The 26,439-nt window shown below is 45.7% G+C and overlaps 1 protein-coding gene across 1 annotated transcript; it reads right to left on the reverse strand.

Annotated features, from left to right (window-relative positions):
* Window positions 1–98: 98 nt before the first annotated feature.
* HECA (HECA ribonucleoprotein granule regulator) lies at window positions 99–23,383 on the reverse strand. Its single transcript, XM_086632035.1, has 4 exons — window positions 23,146–23,383; window positions 6,835–7,878; window positions 3,287–3,441; window positions 99–427 (listed from the first exon to the last, which is right to left on the reverse strand). Exons 1-4 carry the CDS (start codon window positions 23,381–23,383, stop codon window positions 263–265), a joined length of 1,602 nt encoding a protein of 533 aa, XP_086488161.1. The 3' UTR covers window positions 99–262.
* Between the last annotated feature and the right edge of the window lie 3,056 nt (window positions 23,384–26,439).

Here is a 26,439-nt window from a genome sequence, read left to right on the forward strand (position 1 = left end):
TTTTTAGCTGAACTTTACCCCACACTTGGGATATATTCCAAGGCCATTAAATTGGCTTCCTCCAACCTTCACAGAGATCTTGTCAGGAGGATTCTGGTTTTAACAACATGTATATATATACATATTAATATGTACACAGACAAAGAAGCTGCTCTTTCAGTTAGAAAAGAAATTAAATTTCATCACAGAATGAATCCTATAAAAAGATATGTAATAAAGTTGAAATACCCATAAAATAGCTATTACTAAAGCAAAGCTTTCGTCAATAAGCCTCCAAAACTTTAAATGAAGAAAATGGCTTCACGAAGTGGTAGTCTAGATTTCCACAGTGAGGACACTGCTGGACGTTGCTGTATTCAGAGAAATACTGCATGCCAATCCGTACATCTATTACCGGCTTCCCACAGTGCTTACAGTTCAGTCGAGCCTGTAAAAGAACAAAGAAACAAACAAAAAAAACCTTTTGAAATACCCAAACTCACCTCTGCTTCTTGCTCTGAAAAAGAAAGTGTCGGACGCAGCCCCCTGCCCGGCCCAGCCGGAGAGGGGTACGTCAGGGAAGGGACTGTAATGGGATTTGCTGGTAAGGACATTCCTCACCCGGACCAGTAACTCACAGGCACACACAAATGTTTTTCATGTGAAATACCACCACCAAATTCTGGAGAGTAAAAACCACCTCCCACTCTGACTGATAGGAGGTAGAGAATTTCCAAGTTTATACAAATACACGAGTGGTTTGTGTTGATTAATCTCTGGACCAATTCCTCAATCCCCAGTACGAGAAGTGCTGTCTCAATAAATCATTAATGAAGCCTCAAAGCAGAGAGAGAAATTTTACATTTGTATCATGCCATTTAACCGTTTAGGTTGACCTTTGAACATGATCTGTCCATGAAATATACCAGCATTTTAATCTTTTGGCTTAACAAATGTATAACTCGATCTACTTTATGGCACGGTGTTTTATCACTTGAGGTATCTATTTAAAAATTTATAATATCTATCAGGTTATACAAACAAAACATCACTTCAAGCACACAAACTATTCTACAAAATCCAGCTGAGAAAGGACCAATGTTAACGGGGTGGATATGAGAAATAATTAAAGGTCAGGGGTGAGGACAGACAGAGCTATTAATGCTCAGCAGCACCAAAAACAAGTAAGTGTTCGGAAGAAATGTAGCTGAGAAACCCAGCCCATGGGATGTAAAGAAAGCAACAGGCGGTGTGAAAGCTCAGCAGGCTGCCTGGAACACTCAAGAGAAGCAGAAGAGATTTGAGATGGCAAAGGAGTTTAAGAGTAAAGGTGGCAAAAGAGCAGCGAGGGCCAGAGCTGTATCACAGCTTAACCTCGCAGCCTGACACGCCAGTGAAAGCTTCAGCTCTTCCCCAAAAAGAACAAAGAATGATTTTCTGTGGCAATCTTGATTTAAGGAATTTTCCTAGGATGAGGAGAGGAAGAAACTATTAAAGTACTATTACCATTGAGACAAGACACAAAAAGAAACAAGCTATCAGCTCCACAGCCATCTGCTCTGCTTGAAAAGCAGAAATTCTAAGAAATACAATCTAGTAGGGCATGGATTTGTAAGATTTTTTTTTAACTAAAGTGTTGCTTTCCCCTTTGCTACTGTCTCGCACATCAGGCTGCTAGTAACCTGACAGTGGCTGCACCGCATTATCCTATACGTACATTTGTGATGCATAATTAAATATTTTGAAACAAGGTACGAAATTATTCAAAATAGAAATTAGCAAGGCAATTTGGAGTTAAATTATATAACATATTTAAGTGTCATTCCTCTGTATGCACAGAATCATCTGTAACAATCACAGTGAAACAATAGCGCGTATTATCTGGCAATCACAGTCACCGCAGCTAATGATTTCATAGTTCTATTACTTACCGTGTACTGTCACACTGTCCATTAATCATATAATTAAGGCTCTTGTGTAATGAGACCTTAATTCTTGTCTTGTACAGTCAACAGAAGCAATTCAGATTTAAATTTGCTGGCTTTTACAGAGCTAGCAAGTCAACATCAGTGTTTTATCTTTAAAAGTCTCCATTTTTTAAAAAAAAGTTACAATCTCAAGAGGTTAAATTTGGAGGTACTATCTCTGCCTTTACTTATAACTGTTATCAATGTCATTTTATCCAGTAGCAGCAACACCACTTGTCTTTTGAGCAGCACATTTTGGTAAGTAGGTTCAATTTAAAATTAAATGGCATTTTCCATGTTGACAAAACTCTATTTTAGATTGCTCTTACGTACGCACAATACCATGAAGTGATCATACTTGGAATGAATGCATCTTTGCAACGCTCCTGTTCTCACCCAGTACCACCACTTCCATGCCCAAAGGCAACAGCTCGCTCCTGGGCATCCCGAGTGGACCACTGAGCTGTTCCCAGACAAACGGTTCTCAGGGCTGTTCCCATGTGCCACCTGCACAACAAAAGTGCTCTGCCCATCACTGCCTCATCCCTGGAAGTGTTCAAGGCCAGGATGGATGAGGCTTTGAGCAACATAATCTAGTGGAAGGTGTCCTTGCCCATGGCAGGGGGGTTGGCACTAGATGATCTTTAAGGTCTGTTCCAACCCAAACCATTCTGTGATTCTATGACCACATGGACAATTCTCTCGGACACTGAGCACTTTGCTGCCTCAGGCATGTGACTACTCTGGAATAACCCCAGGCCTCGGATCTTTCTCACCCAAGGTACAGATTAGGTGAGCATTTAATGAAAACTAAGCTGCTTCAGGCTGTGGCAGAGTACCATCATCATAGTCGGTCGCAGCCTGATTAAGGAGAGCTGGGTAACCTCCAAGCACACAGACTCTTTAGACCTTTCTGTTCCGTTGGCTTTTTTGCTACAATTACCTTATGATAAAACACAGCTCAAGCAACTAAAAGAAACTTGAATATATGAAGCGTCTCCTAAAAATGTGCAATTGTTATTAAAATACTACTGGAATTATATCTGATGGCAAACGTACTTGCTAGTGATCATCCTAAGCATCAGATTTAACTGTGAATGCTCTATTTGAAAATAACCACTGACCATTTCATTGGCCTTTGTCTAGCTACAGGTCTTTGTACCTCGTATGTTAAGACCAAAGGACAAGGACTCGGTCAGCTTTCTTGTATTTCACTCACAGGTAAAGGCTGGAAAAGAAGGGTGGAGGATGGGAAGGCAGAAGAGGAAACACAAACCTTGGCTTTGCTTACCACCAGTTGGAAATTCACTTTATGAGTCTTATTTAAGTACAGTACTAACCTGACAACAGGGAGATGCTGCCAGAATATCGTAGGTATACATAGTTCCCAGCTGATGCCAGCTTCCATCCCATCGGGACTTGCACTTAATGCAGATAATTTTGTGAACCCCTTCTAAGCAGTCTACACAAACAGCATAGAGGTGCATAAGCCTTCCTGTGGACAGGAAACACACTTCTTAAGGAGACTAGAACAGAAGATTAAAACAGACATTTCCTGCAATGTATTATCTGCTTTTTAGTGACACACATCACACCTTGTTAAAATCTTTTTTTTTTTTTCAAAAAGGGTGAATGATTAAGTAAAAAGCATTTCTCTATAGGAAATACATAGGGCTTGACTAAAGCTATTTTCCATGAATGCAAAACTCAGGAATTAGTCATCAAGCTGCCCACCCTCCCTTCCTCCATTTGCTGGTAGACTTTAGCAAAATATTTTATAAAAGGAGTTGCTGAAGCTCCATGAACAGCTGCCAGGTTAAGACAGATGATTAGCTGCAGCGTTTCCAAAACCAGGATTGTGCCCTAGCTTCATCCCCACCTGACAGAAGGAGTGGAGAAGTGTTGAAGCTTATTAGCAAGCTGGGTACAGATTCATTTAACAACTTGCCAAAATCTTCCAGCAAAGAGGGAACTAAGAATCTAATATTCTTCATGGGAAAAAGCAACAGTCAGAAGAGCAATATCTGTTCACATACTTTTTCCTGATCCTTCATTAACAGTAAGTATACTTTAAAACATCATATATTACATATACACAGACTTTAACTGGCCATTCAGAACTATGAATCTATCGAGCTCTATTGTGACCTTGGGCTCTGTAGGCACAATGACTTTCAAAACCTGAGTCATACGAACTTCCATAAAAATCAAGTGGTTCAGACCTGAAAATGAAATGTTTTCTCGACATAAACGTGACTAAACTCACCAATGCAAAATCCATGATGCAAATTTCACACAAAACAAAAAGCCTTACGCAAATTACAAAGGCGTAGTAGTATCTAGATTATGCCCAATTTGTAGTCATCTAATCAACCTGTAGTTGAATAGTTGGCTACTAGAAGTGGGTTGACACAGAGTACTAATTCTGTAATACACCATATTTTGCACTGCTATCTAAGACAAAGCTAAGAAGCAGTGCAATTACAGCTCAGCTACAAAACAGGACTGCATATAATATGTGTTTATTTTGGATTGCAATTTGTGCTTTTTACCATCAAAGTACTGAACACATCACAACCTGTAATTTAATGAACGCACAAATCTTGCACCTCTTCTAGATAAAAGGGAATAGAATATTAACAATTTATGGTTAGTCCATACCAGACACTTTCAGAATTAATGGTTTGGTTTTTAACTTGTTTTGGTTTTTAAGCCAACTATTTTAGAAAAGTGAGAAGAAAAATCAGAGTCTTTTTAATATACATATACAAAATAAGCTTGCTAGTATGAGCTGGGAAAAACTGAGTTATTTCACATTGGCACGTTCAGCTCTAGAAAATGTGATGTGATGAGACTAAAGTGCAAATATAATAAACTCTGTTCCTAAAGCGAACACTCAAGATTGGAGACGTTCAAACAATTCCACACAGAGAAGCTTTGTGTTGTGCAGGAAGATAAAATAATTTTCCCCATCTGAAGTTCTGCACTGCTTCTGCACATTAAAATACTGCACTCTCCCACCGCTTAATTTTCCAGATCCTTGTTATATAGGAAATGAGGCACCTGATATCTTACAGATGCCTCAAATAAAAGAAGTGATTCTCTGTAGTGAAGAGAAAATAACACCCTGGAACAGCACCTTGCAAGCTTAATTTCATTTTAAAGAGTACTTCTGATAATCAACCAAATTCCCCAGTACAAGGAGATAAAAATTTTAACAATTAATTATTCACAGCATCTTGTCTGAGCGAGTTTTTCAGATGTATCATCCAATGGGTGAGGAGCAATTAATTAGAAAAAAAAAATAAATTTGCAGAGTTTCATTCTTAGTGGCAAACGTTAACAAGCGACAAGTTTCACTATTACTAAACCAGCTATAAGTACTGATAAAATCACAAGCACGTTGTGCATGCCTTCCCACAAATCAAATAAGCATTGTTATCTCACGTAAGTATATTCTCTTCATCCTGGAGATTTCTTGGCTTGCACGTTTGCCTATCACTTTTTCTCCTTAAAGTACATTAGGCAAGACAGAAACAATAATTTTAGCATGAATACAGCTTAGTGACTTAGCGCACAGTGATTTAAGGAAGGGAAAAAAAAAATACAAAATTTGTCGAGCAAAGGAATGTCACATAACACGTATTATGACCATGCATGGGATATAACAAATTTCATCAAAAGGAGAGAAACTTAAATTTTAGAATACCTCCCCAACACCCTTTCCAAGATATAATTCTATGTTTTTGAAGCCTAAACTACAAGTAATTTCTCTGACTGGTTTTAGCCGTGCTGGCTGCCGGCAGGCTGCAGGACAGGCATGTTTTGCCATGTACTGCCCTTATCACTCACTTTGGGGCACAGCTCTCAGGAAGAGCTGAAGCTCGTCCTAGCCCACATCCATTTGTTTCTCCAGGAGGAGAAAAGTAGTACCTGCCCTGGCCTCAACTCAGCTCGGAGCTGGGATATGATGAGGATGCAGTCCAAACAGGTGGGAGTTTGGAAATAAGTCTGAATCCCCCACTACACCATTGCTGCTTCAACCCACGGTATTAAAAGCTTACTTTTACGACGTCCAACCTCTCCAGGCCGGTGTTAAACATAGGCCAGACTATAGTCTTCTCCATATAAAAAATAAATAGCTTGATACGAAACAAAAATGTTACTTTCTGGTCTGAAAGCAGATGAGAGGCATCTCATCTTGCCGGTGGTACAAATATAACTTCCACCCATGCTGCAGCACAGCACGCTTAAATTTAAAAGGCTGATGTACATCTTAGAATCATAGAATCGTTAGGGTTGGAAGGGACCTCAAAGATCATCCAGTTCCAACCCCCCTGCCATGGGCAGGGACACCCTCCACTACACCAGGTTGCCCAAAGCCTCATCCAACGTGGCCTTGAACGTTTCCAGGGATGGGGCATCCACAACTTCTCTGGGCAACCTGTTCCAGTACCTCACCACCCTCTGAGTGAAAAATTTCTTTCTTATATCTAGTCTAAATCTGCCCTCTTTCAGTTTAAATCCATTGCCCCTTGTCCTATCTTGGAGTAAAGCTCACAACAGATAAATCAGTGAGCATGCACTGCAGAACGGAGCGGCTGGCAAACCTTCTCGTGGTCTACCTAGAAACCAGATGAGAAATCTCCTAGTTGTAAACCCAAACACAAGGTATAGATCTTTCTACACGGTATTTTTTTTTTTTGTAACATCTTCTAAGTGTTTCGATCTAATCCACGTGATTAATTTGGACACCACTTCGAGCTTTACAGAACTGCTTAAAAACGCAGAACCAGGATGAAAATCTACAATGAGGAGGGGGGGACAGGGCAGAGAAGGCAGTTCCATCGTTCAATGACACCTAGCATGACTGACAGACAACCTGTACCTTGAAGGTGACAGGGAACATCATATTCAATCTCATCGTGTCTCGATGGGCTAAGGAACAGGGTCCCGTCCACCAGCGGAAACTGTTCAAACACTGGCAGCGCCCTGTGGCATAGCGCACAGTTTACAACGTTCCTGTGGCTGGCACTAAGAGCAGCAAGGATAAACTTCCGAAGGTCCTCCCCTTGGCCCACCTGGGCATCGTCTTCCATCCGCACGTGGAAAGTATTCAGTTTGTGCCTGGGGATGTGAGTCAGCAGCTCAGATAGATCGAGCCTTCTCAAAAACTGCACAGGGGCATCGAAGTGTCCCGACCGATGTGCTTGCAAACCGGCTGCCGCCCCGTAATCGAAATGCGCGTTCCTGAACATGCCCCCACCGGCCATGTTCTTCTTATGGGGCTCCAGGTGAATGGCGTTCTTCAAAAACTCTCCTAAGTACCGCGAGGAACGAGGGCCGCTGAAATGCGTGGGGGCGAGAATGGAGTAGCCGGTGGGTGGGGACTGGCCGGGAGAGACACAAGGCGAACGCGCTGCGTAGCTGCCGCCCATGACGCCCTTCTCCTGGGAGTTCTGCCTGTCCATCGAGTGCCGTCGCTGGAGGTCATGGCTCAAGCCCTTCTGCGGCTTGTTGGCCGGCCTGCCCTTCTTGGCCTCCTCTGCTGACTCCGCCATCGACCTTCCCGTGCTCTTCTCCAACACTGATTTCTTCTTCTTATCATCCTGCATCCGCTTCACCTGGTACCAGTCAGTGTCCTTCTTCAAATGACCCTGCCCGCACCGGCAGGAGCAAAAGCGAAAAGCCAGGTCGTATCCCTTCTTCGTCCACATGTTTTGGCGACACTGCTTCTCGTTCCAGCTCCTGGCTCTGCCGATGCAATTGAACTGGACGAGAATGCTGCTCTCCCACTCGTAGAAGCACTGAAGGTGCATCCAGGTGCTGTATGGACAATGCTCGTTGTTGCATATAACCTTCTGGTAGTCATCCTTCTCCAGGTCCACCGGCCTTCCGAAGCTGCAGATGAGTGGAGTGGCACAGGGGGCTTCTGTGAAGATAAAACAGGTGCATTAATAACTTAATGGCTCGTTAATTACGACGCTTCTTTGAACACCGTGCCAAATAGACACGCCAGCTCGTACTGGTCAGCCATCTTACTGGAGGGTCCACAAGCACTAGCTGTGGGTCAGGGCAAAAAGCAGTCTTTGCCAAAAAAAGCTAAGTACGTGAAAAGAGATATGGAAATGAAGGAATAAGGAAACAAAACGACATTACGGTTTGTTTAATGTTCGAAGCCAAAGCACCTCAGAAGCACCAGCCCTCCTCAAGGGTTTGCGGATACCGTTGCAAAGGCGTTAAGAAGCAAGAAGAGAGCTTTGTGGATGTTGCTGGAGGGTTGCTTTGAAGCCTGAGAGGCAGCATGGGGAGAACACACAGATGTGCTTGTTTGAAAAACAAGCAGGCAACACAGCCTGGCTTTTGCGATCACAGGGAGAGGCAGGAATTGATCTTTTCTTTGGGATCAAGCAAGAGACAACAGCTAGGGAGAGAAGGAGGAAACAGAGGACTCTGAAAAGCAAGACAAACAGCTTATGTTCCCAGGGCAGAAAGAAGGGCCTTCAGTACATTGCTCAGGCAAACACAGACTACACGACCATCACGGACCGACTGGATAGCTAAATTTCACAAACCAAATAGTTCTGCAACACAGGCAGCTTAAAAAAACCCAAATGCTACGTGTCTTTTATCAGCAAAGCAGCAGCCTTTGCTACATCCTAGCAAAGAACAGTTTATTTCAACTCTCTCCCTGCAACACCACCAACTTCTACACGAAAACGCGCTACAAAAAACGTTCCGCGTTTATGCCCCAATGATGTTTTCCCCTCCTTCACCAACGTACCACGGACTACACACGACTCCCATTTCTGGCTCCTCAGTTGCAGCTGGGAGGCACAGAAAAGACAGGAAATTTTCAGCTGGAGTTTCTACTGAATCTTAAGAGTTTCTAATTATGAAGTTTTCAGATGCTTAGTCGAGTATTACAAATATTTCTCCTCTGTATTTCTGACGTCCTACTTCCTCCACTTCACCAAAGAGTACTGCTCCAACTGGCCTGGTGGGCTGCCTTTTAACCCCTGTATTGCTGCATTCAAATACTAGCAGGCTTCTTCAGGGTCTTCCCTGGCCAAGCACTGTCTCGCCCTGTGCGAAACAGAGTAAAGTCTATTTACTTTCCCAGTCCCAGCCAGAGCTCCAGGACTCACAGGAGAGGTACACCGACCCTCATGAAGAGAGGCTGCCATGATCCAGTTTTTTTTTCCTTAGGACTTCAAATTTCTATCTGATAAGCAGGGGGAAAAAACCACACTCCGTTGCATTGCTTTTAAATCTCATTCTTGTCTCCACTAGCACAAATAACACAACATAATTCGCAGGGGGATGATAGGTTTTACACCACTACATTCACTTTTGCTCAGATTCTCAGTAATAGACACACTACCCATCATCACCCATCCCACAGCAGAGAGACACAAACCAGATGCTTTACAACAACAGATCTTTGCCATGCCAGTGGTTTTGCCCCTTCCCAAGAAGTTTTTGTTAAAAGGCTACAAACAAACAAACAAATAAAATCTTCAAGGTTACCTTCAGGACATTCAAGATTACCAGAGCTCTTAAAACTTATTTACCCAGAAGAGACGGGCACAAAGAGCACAAGAAAATTTTTCCGAGCCGTTCCCTGAAAGATGCCATATCCTTCACCTCATTTCTCTGCCTCCCTTTCAAATGTCAGAAGCAGCACAGTTGCAAGGAGAATTTTCTGCAATACCTCTCCTTCAGGGACTGGCCTATAAACTGCAAGCCAAGCACATTCCCAAGAACTTTCTCTTAAAGCAAAAAAAATCTACTTCATTTCAAAATATGGGTTTGTTCAGCCATTAAAAACAAATTACCAAATTGGAGAGAACAGAGATAAGAGAGGCTTTCCCTAGGGACTCTTTGGAAGTTCCTCCTATATATGCGACCGCCTATATTGTTCACTAGTTGTCTCAGGTCTCTGAAAAGCCCACTAAGAACATGCAGGTTTTGAGATGCCTTTGAGAAGCATGAATTTTATTGGCTCTCAATGACTAATTTTCCTCCACATTTTTTACTGTGAATTATTATCATAGATATAAGGAAGAAATTTTTCACTCTGAGGGTGGTAAGGCACTGGCACAGGTTGCCCAGAGAAGTTGTAGATGCCCCATCCCTGGAAGTGTTCAAGGCCAGGTTGGATGAGGCTTTGGGCAACCTGGTGTAGTGGAGGGTGTCCCTGCCCATGGCAGGGGGGTTGGAACTAGATGATCTTTGAGGTCCCTTCCAACCCAAACCATTCTATGATTCTATGTCACTGGCCAAGAGCAAAAGTGAATGATAACTTATCTGCTTCGAAACAAAATCTGTCAGTTTACCAGTTCAGAGAGTTCTCCCACCCACTCTCCCAGACTTTGACTCAAGTCACACTATACCACACCAAGCACCTCTGCAAGGTGGTATTTCTTTCTTCATTGTCAGCCGTTCTTTCGTCATATTTAGGGTCTGAAAATATAGTTTGCAATTACAGCATCCTTATGCAATTCACCTCAGAGAAGCCAGTTAAACTGAAACCATTAAAGGCAAATCAGCAGAAATCAGATGTGCAGCAAGATACTGGAGGTACCAATATGAAGAGTTCTCACTTACACATTTCCTGTATTCATCTATTCTGGTACACACTCCCTTCCACCACTGCCAGGAGACAGGAAGAAAGAACATGCCAAAAATCCACTTATGCTCCCTCTGTGTTTCGGAGTGTAAATGCTCCAACAGTCACAGGTGTAATTATAGCTGACAGCCGAGAAATTTACTATACAGGCAAGTCTAGAGATCTCCACTTTAGAATAAAGGCTTCACACTTGCTTATCCATACTGGCATAGTTAACTGACTGAAAAAGAAAAGCGTTTCCTTGATTAGGCTTTAAACATGGTTTTGGTTTTGGATGCAAAAACGTATGATCTCTAGCCCCCTGAGAAGTTTACAGCCTCTTCATTATGTGAACAAAAAAAATGAAATTAATAAAATAAGTGGTTGAATACAGAAAAAAACACCACAGCTTGTGTATTCCATAGAACACGTGCACAATTATTGGATTATTATCGTGTATTGGGTGCCTAGAGATTATTGCAAAGGTGACTTTCAACAGACTTTTTGCCCTTTCCCTGGCTGGTCAGTGGAAGGACTGTGGAATAAATCTTCACCAGCTTCTCCTTGAGAACTTACAGATGCCAGATTACCTGAGGAACTTCCCACACAGCATAACTATAAGCAAGAAAAAGCTTCAGTTTAGGGCAGCAATGTCTTTTTCAACATTTAACTAGATGACTACAAAGTTTTCAGATGTTCCCACATCTTACCTTCTACCTACTGAGTGTGAAGTGGCTGGTCACACAACCACCATAGCAAAAGCAGGTCTAGAGCAGCTGGAAGAAAACAAGGGAGTCAACAAGAGCCTTCCCCCATGCAAAAGAATCCACTGAATTGTTAAATGGTGGCACTGAGATCGCTTTGGAAAACATCATTGCTGAGAGGAGAAGCTGGTTCCTACTCACCTCTTCTGGGGACTCACTGTCACTGTAGCAGCACAGGAAATACTCGAGAAACCAACAGGTCTCTCTGCCGTGTTGCCATGCTGCACATCAAGGCTAACTCCATGCCAGGAAAGGACCTGCTTTCACTGACACAGGTTCGTTATCACGAGCTCCGCTGATTTAGAGAAGTCCTTGATAAAACTGCTGCAGTATTTCCACAACAGAAACTGAAGAGCCCAAGATGGCTAATGAAAGTTGTCTCAGCAGAAAGCCCCACCACTTCTGCGGGATCCCCGTACTTAAGAAAGCAGAAAACTCCACCACCTGAAAACCATACAGAAACGCTCAGGCCGACATTCGGTTCCACCTAATAGTTCAACTTCCAGTAGGTCGACCTGTACAGAACACTGTGCAGGACTGAACACTCCTTGCAGACTCCTCTCCATTCGTGCACCCTGCCAAACACCATCATACCACATGCTCCGAGGGCTGGAGCACCTCTGCTATGGAGACAGGCTGAGAGAGTTGGGGCTGTTCAGCCTGGAGAAGAGAAGGCTCCGGGGTGATCTTATTGCAGCTTTCCAGTACTTAAAGGGGGGCTACAGGAAAGCTGGAGAGGGACTTTCACAAGGGCGTGTAGTGATAGGACAAGGGGCAATGGATTTAAACTGAAAGAGGGGAGATTTAGATTTGATATAAGGAAGAAATTTTTCAGTCTGAGGGTGGTGAGGCACTGGAACAGGTTGCCCAGAGAAGTTGTGGATGCCCCATCCCTGGAAGTGTTCAAGGCCAGGTTGGATGAGGCTTTGGGCAACCTGGTGTAGTGGAGGGTGTCCCTGCCCGTGGCAGGGGGGTTGGAACTAGATGATCTTTGAGGTCTCTTCCAACCCTAACCATTCTATGGTTCTATGATTCTATGTTCCTACATAAGGCATGAATGAGGAACATAAAAAGAAGGAATTTTTTGGGCGCAACTTTCCCAGTTGACAGCAACAGATATGCCTTTGGAGCGAAAGAGCCAGCATTCAGATCACTTAGTATGGGAGCCACATTAGCAAATGTGAAGAGCTCTTCCCATCAATTCACACTCTTGAAAGTGCTCTGGGTTATTTAATCGTCATTTTGATAAACGAGACAAAGCACTTATTACAGAATTACAAAACTTTAAAAATTCTTGTTATCAAGCTCTTCTATTTCTCATTAATTGGAATTGCATTTTGAGATTATTCTTAAAAAAGTCAGAGCTAGAATCACCATATTAATGTTTCGTGATAAGAGTACGACTATTACGGTCAAGAGAGACAACAAAGGGGAGTAGATAGAAATTCACATGGCCAAACTGCCCATCAACACCTGCAGCCCCAAGCTGGTTTGTCACCCAAACGTAAATTGCTTTCAAGTAGCTAATAGCTCAATAGATTTCTGGTTTCCAAAGTTGTGGAAAGTGGACTTCAGGAAAAATGAAAGAAGGTATGAGAGGAGCATCCACTCTCCCAGTAGACCCTTCTGAAAGAATGCCTAAAGGGTAATAAAAGTACCTCTGTTTTATCTCACAGTTTCGAGATGGTTTTCACAGCCTAAGAGCACAAAACAAGACAGTGTGCAGTTTGGTGTAGCAGAACTGCTTCGATGTTTATACACAAGTGCATGGCTGTAACAGACAGGATGTCAAATTGAAAATACAATCGTACTCTGCTTCTTTCAAAAAGTTGTATTTCCACATTAAAGAAAAAAGTTTTCTCACATTCCACTGTAGTGATTTTTATCAGTATATCTGAAAACAGTTAAAGAAGCAGCACATAAATGTCCTTGTAAAACACAAATAACATAAAATATCGTAAACAAATGTACATTTGAGCAAAGATAGCTCATTGTTTAAACGAGGTTATGTTTTACTTTTGACAGTACTACAATAAAACTAACCTTTCCTTCAAAAACAAGAACATGTTGGAAGACTGCAAGGAAGGTGGTTTGGGTGGCTTTTTCTCAGTTTTTCCATTAATGTTTATAAACATCAACAAAAGCCAAGAATACAAACAGACAGATGAGATAAATCTCCTTCCACAAAAAACCACATTAACCGGTTTCTACATTTTAATAAAAAAGAAAGAGGGTTTATGAAGACCATCTTTCCCGTTTTATGACCCAAATGAAAGCAGCAGAACAACGTCTGCCTGAGGAACTTCCCTCTGGTGAAGTAAATGGAGGAGAATGTTGTTTACTTCTGTTTACACACCCATCATAAACCCAAAGATGCACCCAGCAAGCCACATGCAATGACTCCACGGCTTCAGTTTCGTGACTGCTCTCATTTGTTCTAAGCCCTCAATGCGGATGCCTAAAGCAAAATTCACTCTCCCCCCACCACATTCCCACATTATCCATTGTGTTAAGCAGCAGTTTTTCAGTCAGTGGACAGAAACAGATAATTATTTCCTGTATTCGTCAGTGTAGGTTTCAGATCCCTGCAGACTCAGGATGGCTGGTAAAGCTCCAGGGAGGTGTTAAGCATGTGAGGCTGGGGGCAGAGGAGAGAGAAGCGCAGCGGCTGTTGGAAGAGGCAGCCCTGCTGTCGTCCCAAAACAACTGTCAGGCGACAGTAGGTTATGATGGATCTGGAAAAAGAAATTGTCTAAAAAAATAAACAAGGTAAGGTCTTGGCACTGGATCAGCTGCAAGACACTTACTACGGCTTGGTTTTGGTCTACCGTTACCCTAGCATCCCATCATCTATGCCAAGGACACTTTTGGCCAGCACATCACCCAGGCCAGAAAGGGTACCTGTGGGACACACACTTTGCAAATCAAGAGCTTTAACCTCTACCACCGCTTTCCCATGAACAGTGCTCTCTTCACAACCCTGCACAGCTAGGAATTGTTCACTGCCAGCATGAACCAGAGCTGAGTCATTTCTGTGGAAGGCTACTCCCTACCAACCATCTGCATGAATCTCCCGAATTTCCTCTGCCATCAGCATTGCTTTATTTTAATTGAAGTCATACAATATTATCGTGCTAATACTGTAATGCAGCTATAGAAAATAAACCACCATCACAACAACGAAACAGACTGAACAGAAAACTTGTATTAATCGTCCTATGTGTTTGCTTTGGTGAACCTTGGAATACAACTGAATATTCAAAAGCTTACCAAGATGTGACAAAACGGTATTGCTGTATGCACAACTGGTTAAACAGTACAAAAAACATGGCAATACAGAAACGACCAGCCACCTCCGAAGAGCCTGAATGCAGCAGGAAGAACACTATGGGAAAAAACGTTCCACAAGCAGGTCCAAAAGGCAGGCTTGGATCTTCTGTGCAGCAACAACAGATAACAACCAACCAAGAGAAGTTTTTCAAAACAGCTTGGCTCATGACTTCTATTGATAATGCTCACGGATGATGACTGATGTCTCTCCAAAACTTCTTAAGCAATCTTTGCAGACTGATCAAGGTGAAAGTTTCCAGTCCTTCTCCAGGAGGGAGAGGAAAAAAATAAGACAGCAGTACCTGGTAAGTCACCTAAAACACAGGCTTTCTTCTGTGTCACAACACTTTCTCTTACATTCTTGGAAAGAGAAGACAATGCTGGCAGTCCATCTTCAGTGAGCAACAGACAGAGCTCAGGCTGACGTGACACCCAGTGCAGACCCTCCTGAATGACCCTCTGAGGACCACTGACTGCAGACAACCCCTCATCGTAATGAGGGTCCGGCTGATAGCTTTCCATATGGAAGCACCTACGTATTGACACTTGCGTGCCAATCTGGAGCTCAATCCCACCCCCAAGGACCAAGTAGTTGCAGTAAATATTCACACTCAGAAGGGACTTAAAGAGAACAAAGCTGCAAGCAGCCCAGCTCTCCTTGGCACGCTTACCCCATGTGCAAGATGTCGCTAGATCTACCAGCTGAGTAGTCACAAGAAGTCCTCACCCTCCTCTAGAAAAGATTTCAAGTAATTTGGAGCTGCTAAACCCTAGTTCACCTGGGAATTCAGATGGCGGGACTCCTGGAGGGCTCAGTAGGTGCTAGAACCATCTTCATGCACTTCACTTACGCTGACTTCACACTTGGCCTCCAAGGGAGTCTCTTCACAAAAAAAAAAAAACACAAAACTCAAGAAAGGCCTAGCAACTACATAGCAGCAGGAAAACGCCATGGAAATCATGAAGGCTTAACTCCTACCTGCCACGTTAACACCATCTAACATACAGCACAGTCAGAGCTAGTGCCTGTTTATGAAATCAGAAACTAGCACACGATACAAAGTCAGTTACCTGTAGCTCTTATTCAATCGCCCACTCCTGGCTCAGCCATCACCTCACCAAAATAAGTCAGAAAGTCAAGAGGAAAACTGCACGAACGAAGGAAGACAGACACTTACCTGCAATAGTTTTGCAGGTTGCTTACACAGCCATCTCTGATCCAAGCTGGACCAACTGTCTACGCCACTGAAACCCATCAGAACAATTCACACAGCCTTGTAGAAGTCACCATATTCTGTACAGTTACCATCTACCCAACTTTGCCAACTTCTTTCCATTTAATACCTGTCGTCCAAGCACAGAGAACAGCTCAATCACCAGCTTTGGCTCTTGGCTTCTCTCTGCATGGGAGAAATCTTGCCCTGGCTTGTGCTGTAATACCCTCAATCCAACCAAAAATATCACCAGTTCACCGTACCAGAGAGAACAGACCTGAGCCTCTACCTGGATCAGCACCAGGACAACTAATGCCAATGCACTTCTGACACTCCCGTGTGAATTCCGAGTTGGCTTAAACAGGTCAGGCGACATGCCCCAGTTCTCTGTGCCACAAGCAATCGTTTCCAGACCAGGAAGACTCCTCGTGCTCCTCAGCGTAGAATTTTTCTGGTGATGTCTACCATGGTGAATGCAGAGACTAGTGACTATCTAAGGCTGGTGGGCATTAACGTGTTTGGAACATTGGCTGTTGCTTCATCCACACATGAACCATCCTCACAAAAAAGCATTTCCACCACTAAATTCTCTCACTGCAGCCTTCCAACAGCTTTTAAAAACCATGAAACGTTACAGAAAACTAACTCTGGTGTCTCGAGAAACAGACATCCTGATAACTAAAGCAGACTCTAACACACCTGCCCTAGCAAGTTTTCAGTGGCAAACTCCAACTCATGCTGGGAATAAAGAGATAGATGTGGCAAGCAGTAGATGCCCTAATGCCAAGCACAGATGTAAACACCACGAGCCAGACTTGCCCAGAACCAGAGCCAGCTAGCCACCAGACCCAGTCCTAAAGCACAAGAAGGGAAGAGAAAAAGAAGGAAAGGTTGAATCGAGCGTTATCAGCACCTCTTTTAGTTTCAAGTCTAGGGATGTTTGCGTCATTGGTCTGCCCTTCCCAAGTTTCAATACGACAGACAGTATTTTTATTTCTGGTTTCTACCAGGCTGAAGAAGCTGGTAGAAACTCAGTGGGAAGCCAGAGATGCAGTCGCCCTCGCTGCAGCAGCGAGCATCTCTGCAAGGCAGCAGCTCCTGAGCGTGGAGCTGTCGGCTCTGATAGACACCTCCATCACGATGCCGTGCTGGCTCCCAGCCCTGCCCGTGTGCCATCTTTGGCATCTGTGCAGCACACGGAGACCTCGGCAGCAGCACAGAAGTGGAGATGGGGAGGGGAGTGCCAGGTACATTCAATAGCCAGGCTCCAACTGAAGCTGTCTCCTCTCCCAGTGGGCATTTGAGATAGGAACAACAGCAGTATGCTTCTCAAGCCCTGGAAGGAGGACTGATAGGCTACACCATTGCAGGAGAGACAAAGAGATAAAGGTTAAAGTGAGTGCTCTCAAGATAAATGTCACCGAAGTCTACTGGGAAATGCCAGTGCTCCGCTCAAAATCCCAGAACCTTTCAAAACGGAATTACCCACTCCAGTGACTAGATTACTGCTTCAAGAGGCCTCTTTGAAATTATTTGAATTTCCATCGAAATCGTTTAAAGAAAGTCCATACCCACTAATGCTGTTGAAATTTAGACACCTTGAAGACTAGCTGGAGTATTTTACCCTGAGCTGGATGCAAGGCTGGCCTCTGTTTTTTTCCTCCCATACACTGCAGGAAGAAAAGCAGAGAAAGATGAACGTCTGCCAGTCATTGTGGAACTTTAACACCAAAGGACATCTCAATATGCAAGGCTGTAATCGAGGCTGGAGAAAACTTACAAATGTCTCCAAGGACTAGAAATCGTTTTGTCACTACTTGTTAAATCACTGGGAGGAAGATACGGGATGAGTACAGACAAAGTAAAGCCAATCAGTTCAAAACCTGTATTTCCTCATATGAAACCTGACAAACATCAAGCCTAACCCTTACTCATGCAAGTGCTACACTTGAGCAAACGACTGATCACATGAACACAGAATGCCGTCAGGGCACCGATAACCATTCTGATAGCAAATAACTGTTGAAAAAAAGCAAATGGGTGTGTACTCGCTTGCATGAAAAGATAGTATTTATTTTATTCAGTAATACCAGAGACAAGACTCCATTTGCAAAGATTTGCAGAACATGAATTGCATTTGCTACAAAAGCATGTAATAGCGCAGTTTCAAAAATCCTAAAACTAACACGAAAGTCCTTTCAAACCTGATTTGCATTGATAGAGACAGTGAAATTTGCATTCAATTGATTTCTGCAGTTAGAGGAACTCAATGGAATTACGAAGCAAAACGGTTTTCCTCTAGAAAATTAATAGGTATTAAATTTTGTAGTCACTGCAACAGAAACGAAACTTAATTTTCCAGGTGGTCTCACTGATATCAATGGGACACCCTCAAGCTAAGTAATAAGAAGGTGCCAATACTGAACATCACCAGAGTGCTAAACTGGAATTGGATGTGATATGCAGCAGAGAACATTTGACAGCAAATATTAATCCCTGCTTAAATACTACAGCAATTCATGCTCTAAAAATACATTTTGAAATTAAATATTGCACTGACAAATTTTCTGGCTCTCTTTAACCATCCCATCTCCAGGACATAATCTTTTTTTTTTTTTTTTTTTTTTTGTGTAAATCTTAATTGTTGGCCAATAACAGCTTCCAGAAGGTTAGTCACTGTTGCGTTGATTTTCTTCTTCATACGCTTGTCCTACATTAGCATTTTTATTTGAAAGTAAATCAGTCTCACAAATTTGTGAAACCCAGGTGAAGAGCGTGCAAAAGCACGGCTGGGCATTTTGAACCCAGCTCACTACAGACAAGTTCAGAGCCCACCAGCCCGGTGGGCACTGCTCACATAACCCTTCGGCTGCCGCAGCAGGAACGTCAACCCTGGGAAACCACGATCCAGAAGGATCTACAGCAACCATCTCCACCAGTACCTCCTACAGCCTTTTTTTCCGGACTCTCATGCCCGGGGATCCTGTACAAATCCGATCTCTGGCAACTCCACCTGACAACCCACCAACTCATCAGCTCTGCCACTTTTGCAGTTCAAGGGTTCACCTATGCTGGAGGGGAAAAAGTATGGTCTTTAAATCACTGTCTTATGGTATATTGGCCACCAGTTTTGAGATAACTATGCCGTATTTTTTTAGTCTCATTTGGCTGGCTATAATGAAATCCATGTTAAATGGGAAAAACACAGACAAGGAGAGCCAGCTTCTCCTTTTCTCTCATCTTCCCACAGCACCAACACTGGAGAGACTAGAGTGACAAAGACAAGGTGATGAAGCAGCAAGATGCTAAGATAGCAACCATCAAGAAGAGGAAGATGACTTGGGTCTACTGGACAACGCAACCAAGAACGGAAACAAGGCAAAGAAAATAGATGGAAAAAGAATTTTAGGGTCAGAAACAACTATATGTGGAGACCAGAGTGAGTAGTTTATAGGATAAAAGCATAAAGTGGCTGGAGCTGACGGTGTAAAAGTGCCCAGGCTCAGTGAGGCAGAAACAGAGGAGGAACTTGCCACTCAGAGCCCTCAGATCTGAAGTAAACCTCGTGGATTTTCCTCTTCTGCTGCTCAGGGCAAAGGATCCACAAAATGTCTTGCCCTCTCACACTCATTTAGGTCTGCAGATGAAGGTCACCAACTATTGCCATTGGGAACCCTGGTGATCCACAAGGGAGTGGGTTAAGTGCACAGCCCCATGTTGCTGCTGGTATAATTTTACATGACGACAGCTCAGATTTTCCAGTTTGGTTAAGAAAAGTAATCCAGAAAATCAGCTAGAAAACTCAAAATGTTAGGAATATCATTCAACCACTCTGAAGACAGGGAATCTAAGAAATGAGGCTTTCTGTGACACCACATTTCAGTTTCCCTGTGCACTGAGATACTGTTAAATTAGTCCGTCCACCCCAACCATGATCTGTGCCTCATTCAATTCAGAAAATGGATGCACTTTGGTCAAGAAAGATTCGTCTATCCTATACAGAATTCCTGCTTCAGGAAAGGAAGGCACAGCTACAGAATGTGAATCCTCCTTGTGCATATCATCCCAATACCTGCTGAAAAGTTACAGTGCAAGACGGAGAAAAGACATCACATCTGCTCAGTGGTGATGCTCTCCACCTTCCCGATACCCACGTGGGAGTCTGGAACCCTTTGATCGCAGTTTGAGCTCTGAACATGCAAAAATTAAAACACCACCAAAAAAAAGCATAAACGGACACCTTCTTGCGGTAGGGGAAAAACCAGCCTATGTCTCTCAATCATCATGCCAAAAATTGACTGACACTTTGAGGGAAAACTGTGCAGGGATTGAAGCTGGATTTGTCAAAATGTAAAAGGGAGCAACACCTTTCCACTGTAAAGGGGTGCTATAACGACAGCTCCGTATCACACGGCACTGCGAGTCAGGGCTGCACGGAGAAGCCCAGAGGAAATTAAAAATTCTGTTTCATTACGGCAAGCGGATGCGGGGCAGAAACAATACATGGACCACATAATGAACTGTGAAGACTTCCAAAACAATGTCTGAACCACTATCCCTTCCCTGAACGAAGCAGGGTCCTGATGGGACTGCGTAATTAGACTGTCATACTGACATCACGATGCAAAGCCAAGGTTTGCGCAGACAATCTTAATCTTGCAATTATTAAATCTGCTGCTTTCATCTCTGCACACTTCTGTCTTCTCATATTAATGAAAGAAAACAGGTTATGCTATTATGATCATCTACTGCTTTTCCAGGGAAAAGATAGAGTAGGAGAGCGATAATACCAGACACATGCACATTACTCCAGAACAACATACGGTGACGATGCAGGAGAGAGGAGCAAGCCCAGGGACGAGGGACCCAGAGGACCAGTGGGCCTGGGCAGCACGAGTCACAGCATGCAGCTGCACGGTCCAAAAGCAGCACAGCGAAGAGATTCCCTGCACCCAGCACGCTTAATCCACAACCCAGATAATCTCCCATGAATAACCGAGAGTGGACTGTGTACAGCAGAACTCTGTTAACCTAACAACTCAAGGCAGCAGGCCGCGTCCTCCATAAACTGCTTAGTGATCCAGTAACCGTAAGTGCACAGCCTCTTACGAACATCTTGAGTTCAGTAATGGGATGCTTGCCTCCAAGGCCCTGGCTATACTACATAGCTTCATTCCAGATTCATCGGTTTTGAAGACTCGAGGGAATCCATTATCATCATCTAATCTTCTCCTCGCACATGACAGCCAGATTCCCAGCATCGTAGCACGGCAGGAACAGTTTCTCCTTTCATCTCCTGAACCAAAACTGTTGAAAGCTTTGGACTTATCAGCGAGAACACAATTTACGAAACTTCCAGCTCAGGATTATCTGATGGGCAGTAGTCGATGTAAAATAAAGCTAGCAACCACATGTACTCCTCCAGCCTTTATGATTATCTGAAATGAAAGACAGGACCAGACGCAATGATCCTGTCAAGGCAGAGATGAGGTGTGCTGACCAGGCACTTACAGCAAACACCGAAGCCAATGTTGCACCTCTGTCGTGAAGGGGGAAAAAAAAAGGGGGAGGAGGGGATTTGACGAAAGAGTTGAGGATGTTTCTTACCACCGAAGTCATACAGAAGCAGGCAGAGAGAGAAAAAAGGAGCATCTCAGCTTAGGTCTCGGAAAGGCAGCCTCAACTTTGGAGGAAGCTGCCCAGCACAGAGGAAGGATACATAAGGTACCTGGGACACACAGTCTTACAGTTGAAGACGACTGACAACCAGTCCAGCCAGCAAAGCTGTACCGCTACCAGTGTTCACTGGCATCACCTTCAGCGGCATCTGCACAAGGAACAAGGCTTCATTATCCCCATGCAAAACACCCACATCAGAAATGCAACTCTGCTTTCACTTGGGCTTGAGCGAAAAAATTCAGAAACAGTGTTTCTCCCCACCTCAAAAACTAAATACAAACGCACAGCATCATGTATGAGACACTGGAGACACCACCTGCAAAACGGATGTCGCACATGTTACATCATCAGCCTGAAGTCATAATAAAAATGCTCTGGAAATTCTCTAACTCCTACTAATCTTTTAAGGTTTTTTTCCCCTCGTTCACTCTTAGAACAAATAGACAAAAAAAAACCCAAAACAAAACCACAACACCACACCAAAAAGGAAATTCTAAGCATTCTTGGATTCTTTGGAGTAAGTAATACTCTTATAAAAGCAGTCTGGCAAAGACTTTGTGAGCTAAAGTGATTCACAATTAATTGTTAATATTTCTAAGGAAAAGTTTCCACTAAGTAACACACGGGAATCGGGTATCTTGAAAACCGAAGTCGGATTCTTGGAAATACCTTTGCCTAACAGCAGCCAGGCAAAACTACCGCCACAAAGTATAAAAGTAGTTGTAGCCACTCTCCCACTTTTTTCAAAGCGTGGAGAGCAAAAACCTGAAGTCTAACTCGGGAGGGGAAAAAAGACAAGAGTAAAAGAGTCTGAACTGCCATTTGTACATCTAGCAGCAGACCTAAGATGTGGGGTGGGTTTTTTTTTTTTGGCTTAGCAAAAAGTGTAATAAAATCCTATCCTACCTTTAGTTTTAGCCTGAAACACCATTTTGCAGCAAGACAACCTCCAAACACGGATCGCAACGCACGTCTCTGCAAGAAAACACCCTCCCAAAACTGCTCCGAACCCACCCGCGAAGCAAAGGCAGCATAAAATGGTTGATGAAAAGTGACCGCGTTCCCCTGTCCAACCCAACTGCTGTAAAACGACAAATAAAACGGACCGAAAAGCAGGACTCCATCTTTAATAACTGTGTCGAAATAAAGTCGGGATTTTTTTTTTTTTTCCAACTCAGCGCAGAATAAGCCGAGACGCCGCCGGAGCCGGCGGGCGATGCACCTCCCGCCCGCCGCCGAGGATGCGCTCCCGGGCGGGCGGCCCCCCCCCGCCCCCGCCTGCCCGCCGCTACGGCACCCGGGCGCTGCGGGGCACGCAGGCTCCCGCCGCCGCGGCGGCCCCCGCCCTCCGGCGGGTCACCGGGCGGGGACACGCCGTCGAGCAGCCCCCCGCCCCGCCGCGCGTTGCGGGGAGACCCTGGCGGCAGCAGCGGCCGCGCTAGACCCCGGCCGCCGCCCCCCCGCCCCCGGCGCATCCCCTCTCTCCGGGCACTCCCCCGCCCCGCCGGTGCCCCCCGCGCCGCCCACTCGCCTCCCAGCCGCCGCTGCGCCACCGCGGGCCACGGGAGGCCGCGGGGCCCGGCCCGCCGCCCGCCGCTCACCGCTCTTGACGTCTCCGGGCGCCGCGCCGCCCGCGGCCGCCCCGCCGCTTCCTCCGCCGCCCGCCCCGCCGCCGCCTCCCGCCGCCGCCGCTCCAGCTCCGCCGCCCGCCGCGGCGCCGCCGCCCGCCGCCGCCGCCGCCGCGGTTCCGCCGCCCGCCGCCGCCCCGTTCTCCTGCTCGTCGCCGCTGCTGTTGGCGCGCTTGTTCTTCTTGCCCTTGCCGCCCTTCTGGTTCGGCATCGCGGGCCCGGCCGCCGCCGGGCGGCGGCGGCTGCGGAAGGCACCGCCGCCGCTACCTCCGGCTCATGGCGGGGCCGCGGCGGCCGCGCTGCGCTGCGCTGCGCCGCGCCCGCGGTGGGCGGTGGGGCCCGGGGGGACGGGACGGGGAGGGCGGAAGGCGTGTCCCGCTCGGTCGGCCGCTGCCGCCACCCCGCTTCCTCCCGGAGCAGGCGCGGGCGCTGGCGGCAGCGGGAAGCGGAGCGCGTTGGGGGGGGGGGGGGGGCTGGGGCTGAGCCAGGCGGGGGGAGCGGGAGGGGCTTATCGGGAAAGGGAAAGCCCCGCTCCAGCCGGCACGGGGCGGGAAGGAGGCAGCGCTTCCCGGGAGGGGGCAAAGCGTGCCCCGCCGCCCGGGAGCCGGAGCGGGAACCGGAGCCGGGAGCCCCGGCGGGGCGGGCGGCCGCGCCACGAAACCGCACCGCGCCCCAGGGTAGGGCGGCGGGGTGCGGGGGACGGGCGGGCGGCAGCGCGGGGCCCGGCGGCTGTCGGGGGTCTCCCTGCGCGCTTTTCGCCGGAGCCCCGGCCCGTGCGGTCGGGGATGGGCTCCCGCCTCAGGGTGCGGGGCGGTGTCCGTGTCCAAACGGCGGGGGACAGCTGGAAAATGTCACCTGAAGGCGCAGGAATAAAAGGGGGGGAATCAAAATAATGCAGTCTCGTGTTTGGGGGGCAGGTTAAGGAGCATAAAGCCTTTACAACATTACAGCTCTGACTTGAGATTTTTCATCTCATGTGGTTACTGGTGGGGGTAGTTCTGCAGGTGACGGATAGCGGGGGTGGACTTTTAGGATGCGAGTTAGACGAAGACTGTCAAACAGCTGCGCACGCCTGCAGCACGGCTGAAAGCCACCATGGCTCGACTGGGCGTTGTGGAGGGGCATCAGCTTCTGCAGGAGTCCGGGCTCGGTGGGAGGCACAGCAGAAAACTGGTAACAAATATTCCCAGGATTCCCGCCCGCAGTGTGGCGAGATGCTGCCAGTCAGTTGCAAAAGAGCAGCACTCACGACGTGCCTTTGCCTGGCCAACGATCGGCAGCTCCCCGCTCCTGAGTGTCACCTGCTAGTGTGCCCACGCTGGTACCTACCAGTTTATCCAACTTGAGAACAGAAAATGCAACTTGTCCTAAGAATGACACGCCAACTCCCAGGCTGAGCAGTTATTCTGAGCCTGGCAAGCTTTTCCTTGCACATAAATTAACTTTTTTTTCTTTCTGACCCAGATCCCGCAGGTTAGGTTTCCATGCTTTCCTCATGGAAGAAGCACACAGGCGTGCAAGAATGCGCCTTCATAGAGCAGTTAGAGTTAGTGGTCTGTGACTGACCCAGGCTGGGAGGACACGAGCTTGCATGAGCTGTCTGGGCTCTGGAGGTTGAGTCAAAGTGGATAGGTCAAAACCCGTAATAAGTGAGGTCAGTCTGATGGAAAGGTGCCACGTTTGGTGAGTTACAATTTATCTACAGCGACCGGCCAAAACGTTTGCCTGGAACAGTTCCCGCATTTCTTCCTGTTAGAAACAGGACGTACATCCTGGATCGTCTTGTATCTGTAGCCAGTGCCTTAGCGTTCCAAGAAAATTAGCTGCTGTAATTTCAAATACTCTTTGAAGCAGCTATCACAAGAAGTTTTGAGTCACATGGCCTAGTTTCTTTGCCTGCAGATACCAACATTTTAGAGACATTTTAAAGCAGTTTCTTGAGTTGGTGGAAACCTTGTGAAATTATATGCTTTTCTGTATCTTGCGTGCCCATAGCTAAATGTCCTGTCTACCTTAGTTCACAGCTTTGAAGCTTCTAAATTCCATTTCTTTCTAGAAATCAGAGGAATGGAGAAAGCGTGGCCAAATCCTGAGGCTGTAAGTTTGGGCAAATCTTGATCCCAGCCATCTGAATTGCAGAATTTCCATTTGTTTTGGCAGGAGCAGATTTCACCCCTGATTCTTTAGGTTTCCAAAACCATGAAAAATGAATCCTTTCCACTACCGTGCTCACAGGCTCATAAATGTGCTTGCCTGCAGTAACAAGGGGTCAGACCTCCAAGGAAATCTTTTCAAGTCTTCATGTTCCTATAAAACAGTGAAAACCCCATGGATGCAGAATAGGGGCCTGATTCTCATGTCCGGAGTGAGTGTGGAGTGCTGGACTAAATAATTCAGTTTGAGCCAGGAAAGCAGCTATTTACCATGCGTCAGTGGAGCTGGAGGAGTAACCACTTAAACGCCGTGGCCGGGTACAAGAGCGTAACGTCTCAAACATCAGCTTTGCAAAATTTAAGCTTCCTGGTTTGCAAGGTCAAATCTTGGTAATGTCCAGGCAGCATTTATGCTCTGTGAGGGTTGTTTGATGTGCAGGTGAGACCTCTTCGGGATGAAATCATAGAAATACGTGCAGAGATCAAGTAATTCATGGCAGTTTCAATAGTCATGGAGATCAGCCGTCATGTTCTGGAGGTGAAAAAAGTCTTCCAGAAGTGTGGCAAATACCTGCAGGCTCGCACAGAGGAGTCTACCTCTCCAGCCTTTCTTGTCCTCTCCAGCCTTTCTTGTTCAGATCTACTTAATGAAGTAGTGACAAGCTCTCCATGGGAACAAAGCACCATCGCTAAATGCTTACCCAAATGAAAGGCGTCTTGTTAACATTGCTGAGGACAGGTTTGTAGCTATGTGACTTCCTGAACCAAAGACCTATGTCAGTTAACAAAGATCAGAAGGGTTGTGAATCGCAGCAGGAGGACTGAAGAGGGGTCCTGGGTAATTGCAGCAAGGTGAAATTTCCTGTCTGAAGTGGTATGATGTCTCTGAGCTGACTTGATAAAGACAAACTGGGCATCTTTAAGGGCATGACTGTGGTCAGCACCAAAAAAACCCTCTGTGGAATCAGAAAGGGAGTAGCACAGATAATGGCCTTCATCCAGGTGATGCAGAGATTCCCGCAGCTCTGAGCCAGCCGTGAGCCATGTTCATGACCTAGGGCAAGTTTTTGGCAGAGCAGTGAGTAGGAGCAGACATGCCAGGCAGGGGAAGGCT

The sequence above is a fragment of the Tauraco erythrolophus genome, chromosome 2 (genome assembly GCF_009769465.1).
Source record: "Tauraco erythrolophus isolate bTauEry1 chromosome 2, bTauEry1.pri, whole genome shotgun sequence".
Lineage (NCBI taxonomy): Eukaryota > Metazoa > Chordata > Aves > Musophagiformes > Musophagidae > Tauraco > Tauraco erythrolophus.

Bases quoted from the DNA above. Each gene is read 5' to 3' on its own strand.
- HECA (XM_086632035.1), bottom strand. From the start codon at position 23,383: ATGCCGAACCAGAAGGGCGGCAAGGGCAAGAAGAACAAGCGCGCCAAC. The intron at 7,879-23,145 runs GTGAGCGGCGGG...TTATCTTCACAG, and splicing joins GCCCGGAGACGTCAAGAGCG to AAGCCCCCTGTGCCACTCCA. The intron at 428-3,286 runs GTTAGTACTGTA...GTTCTTTTACAG, and splicing joins CAGCATCTCCCTGTTGTCAG to GCTCGACTGAACTGTAAGCA.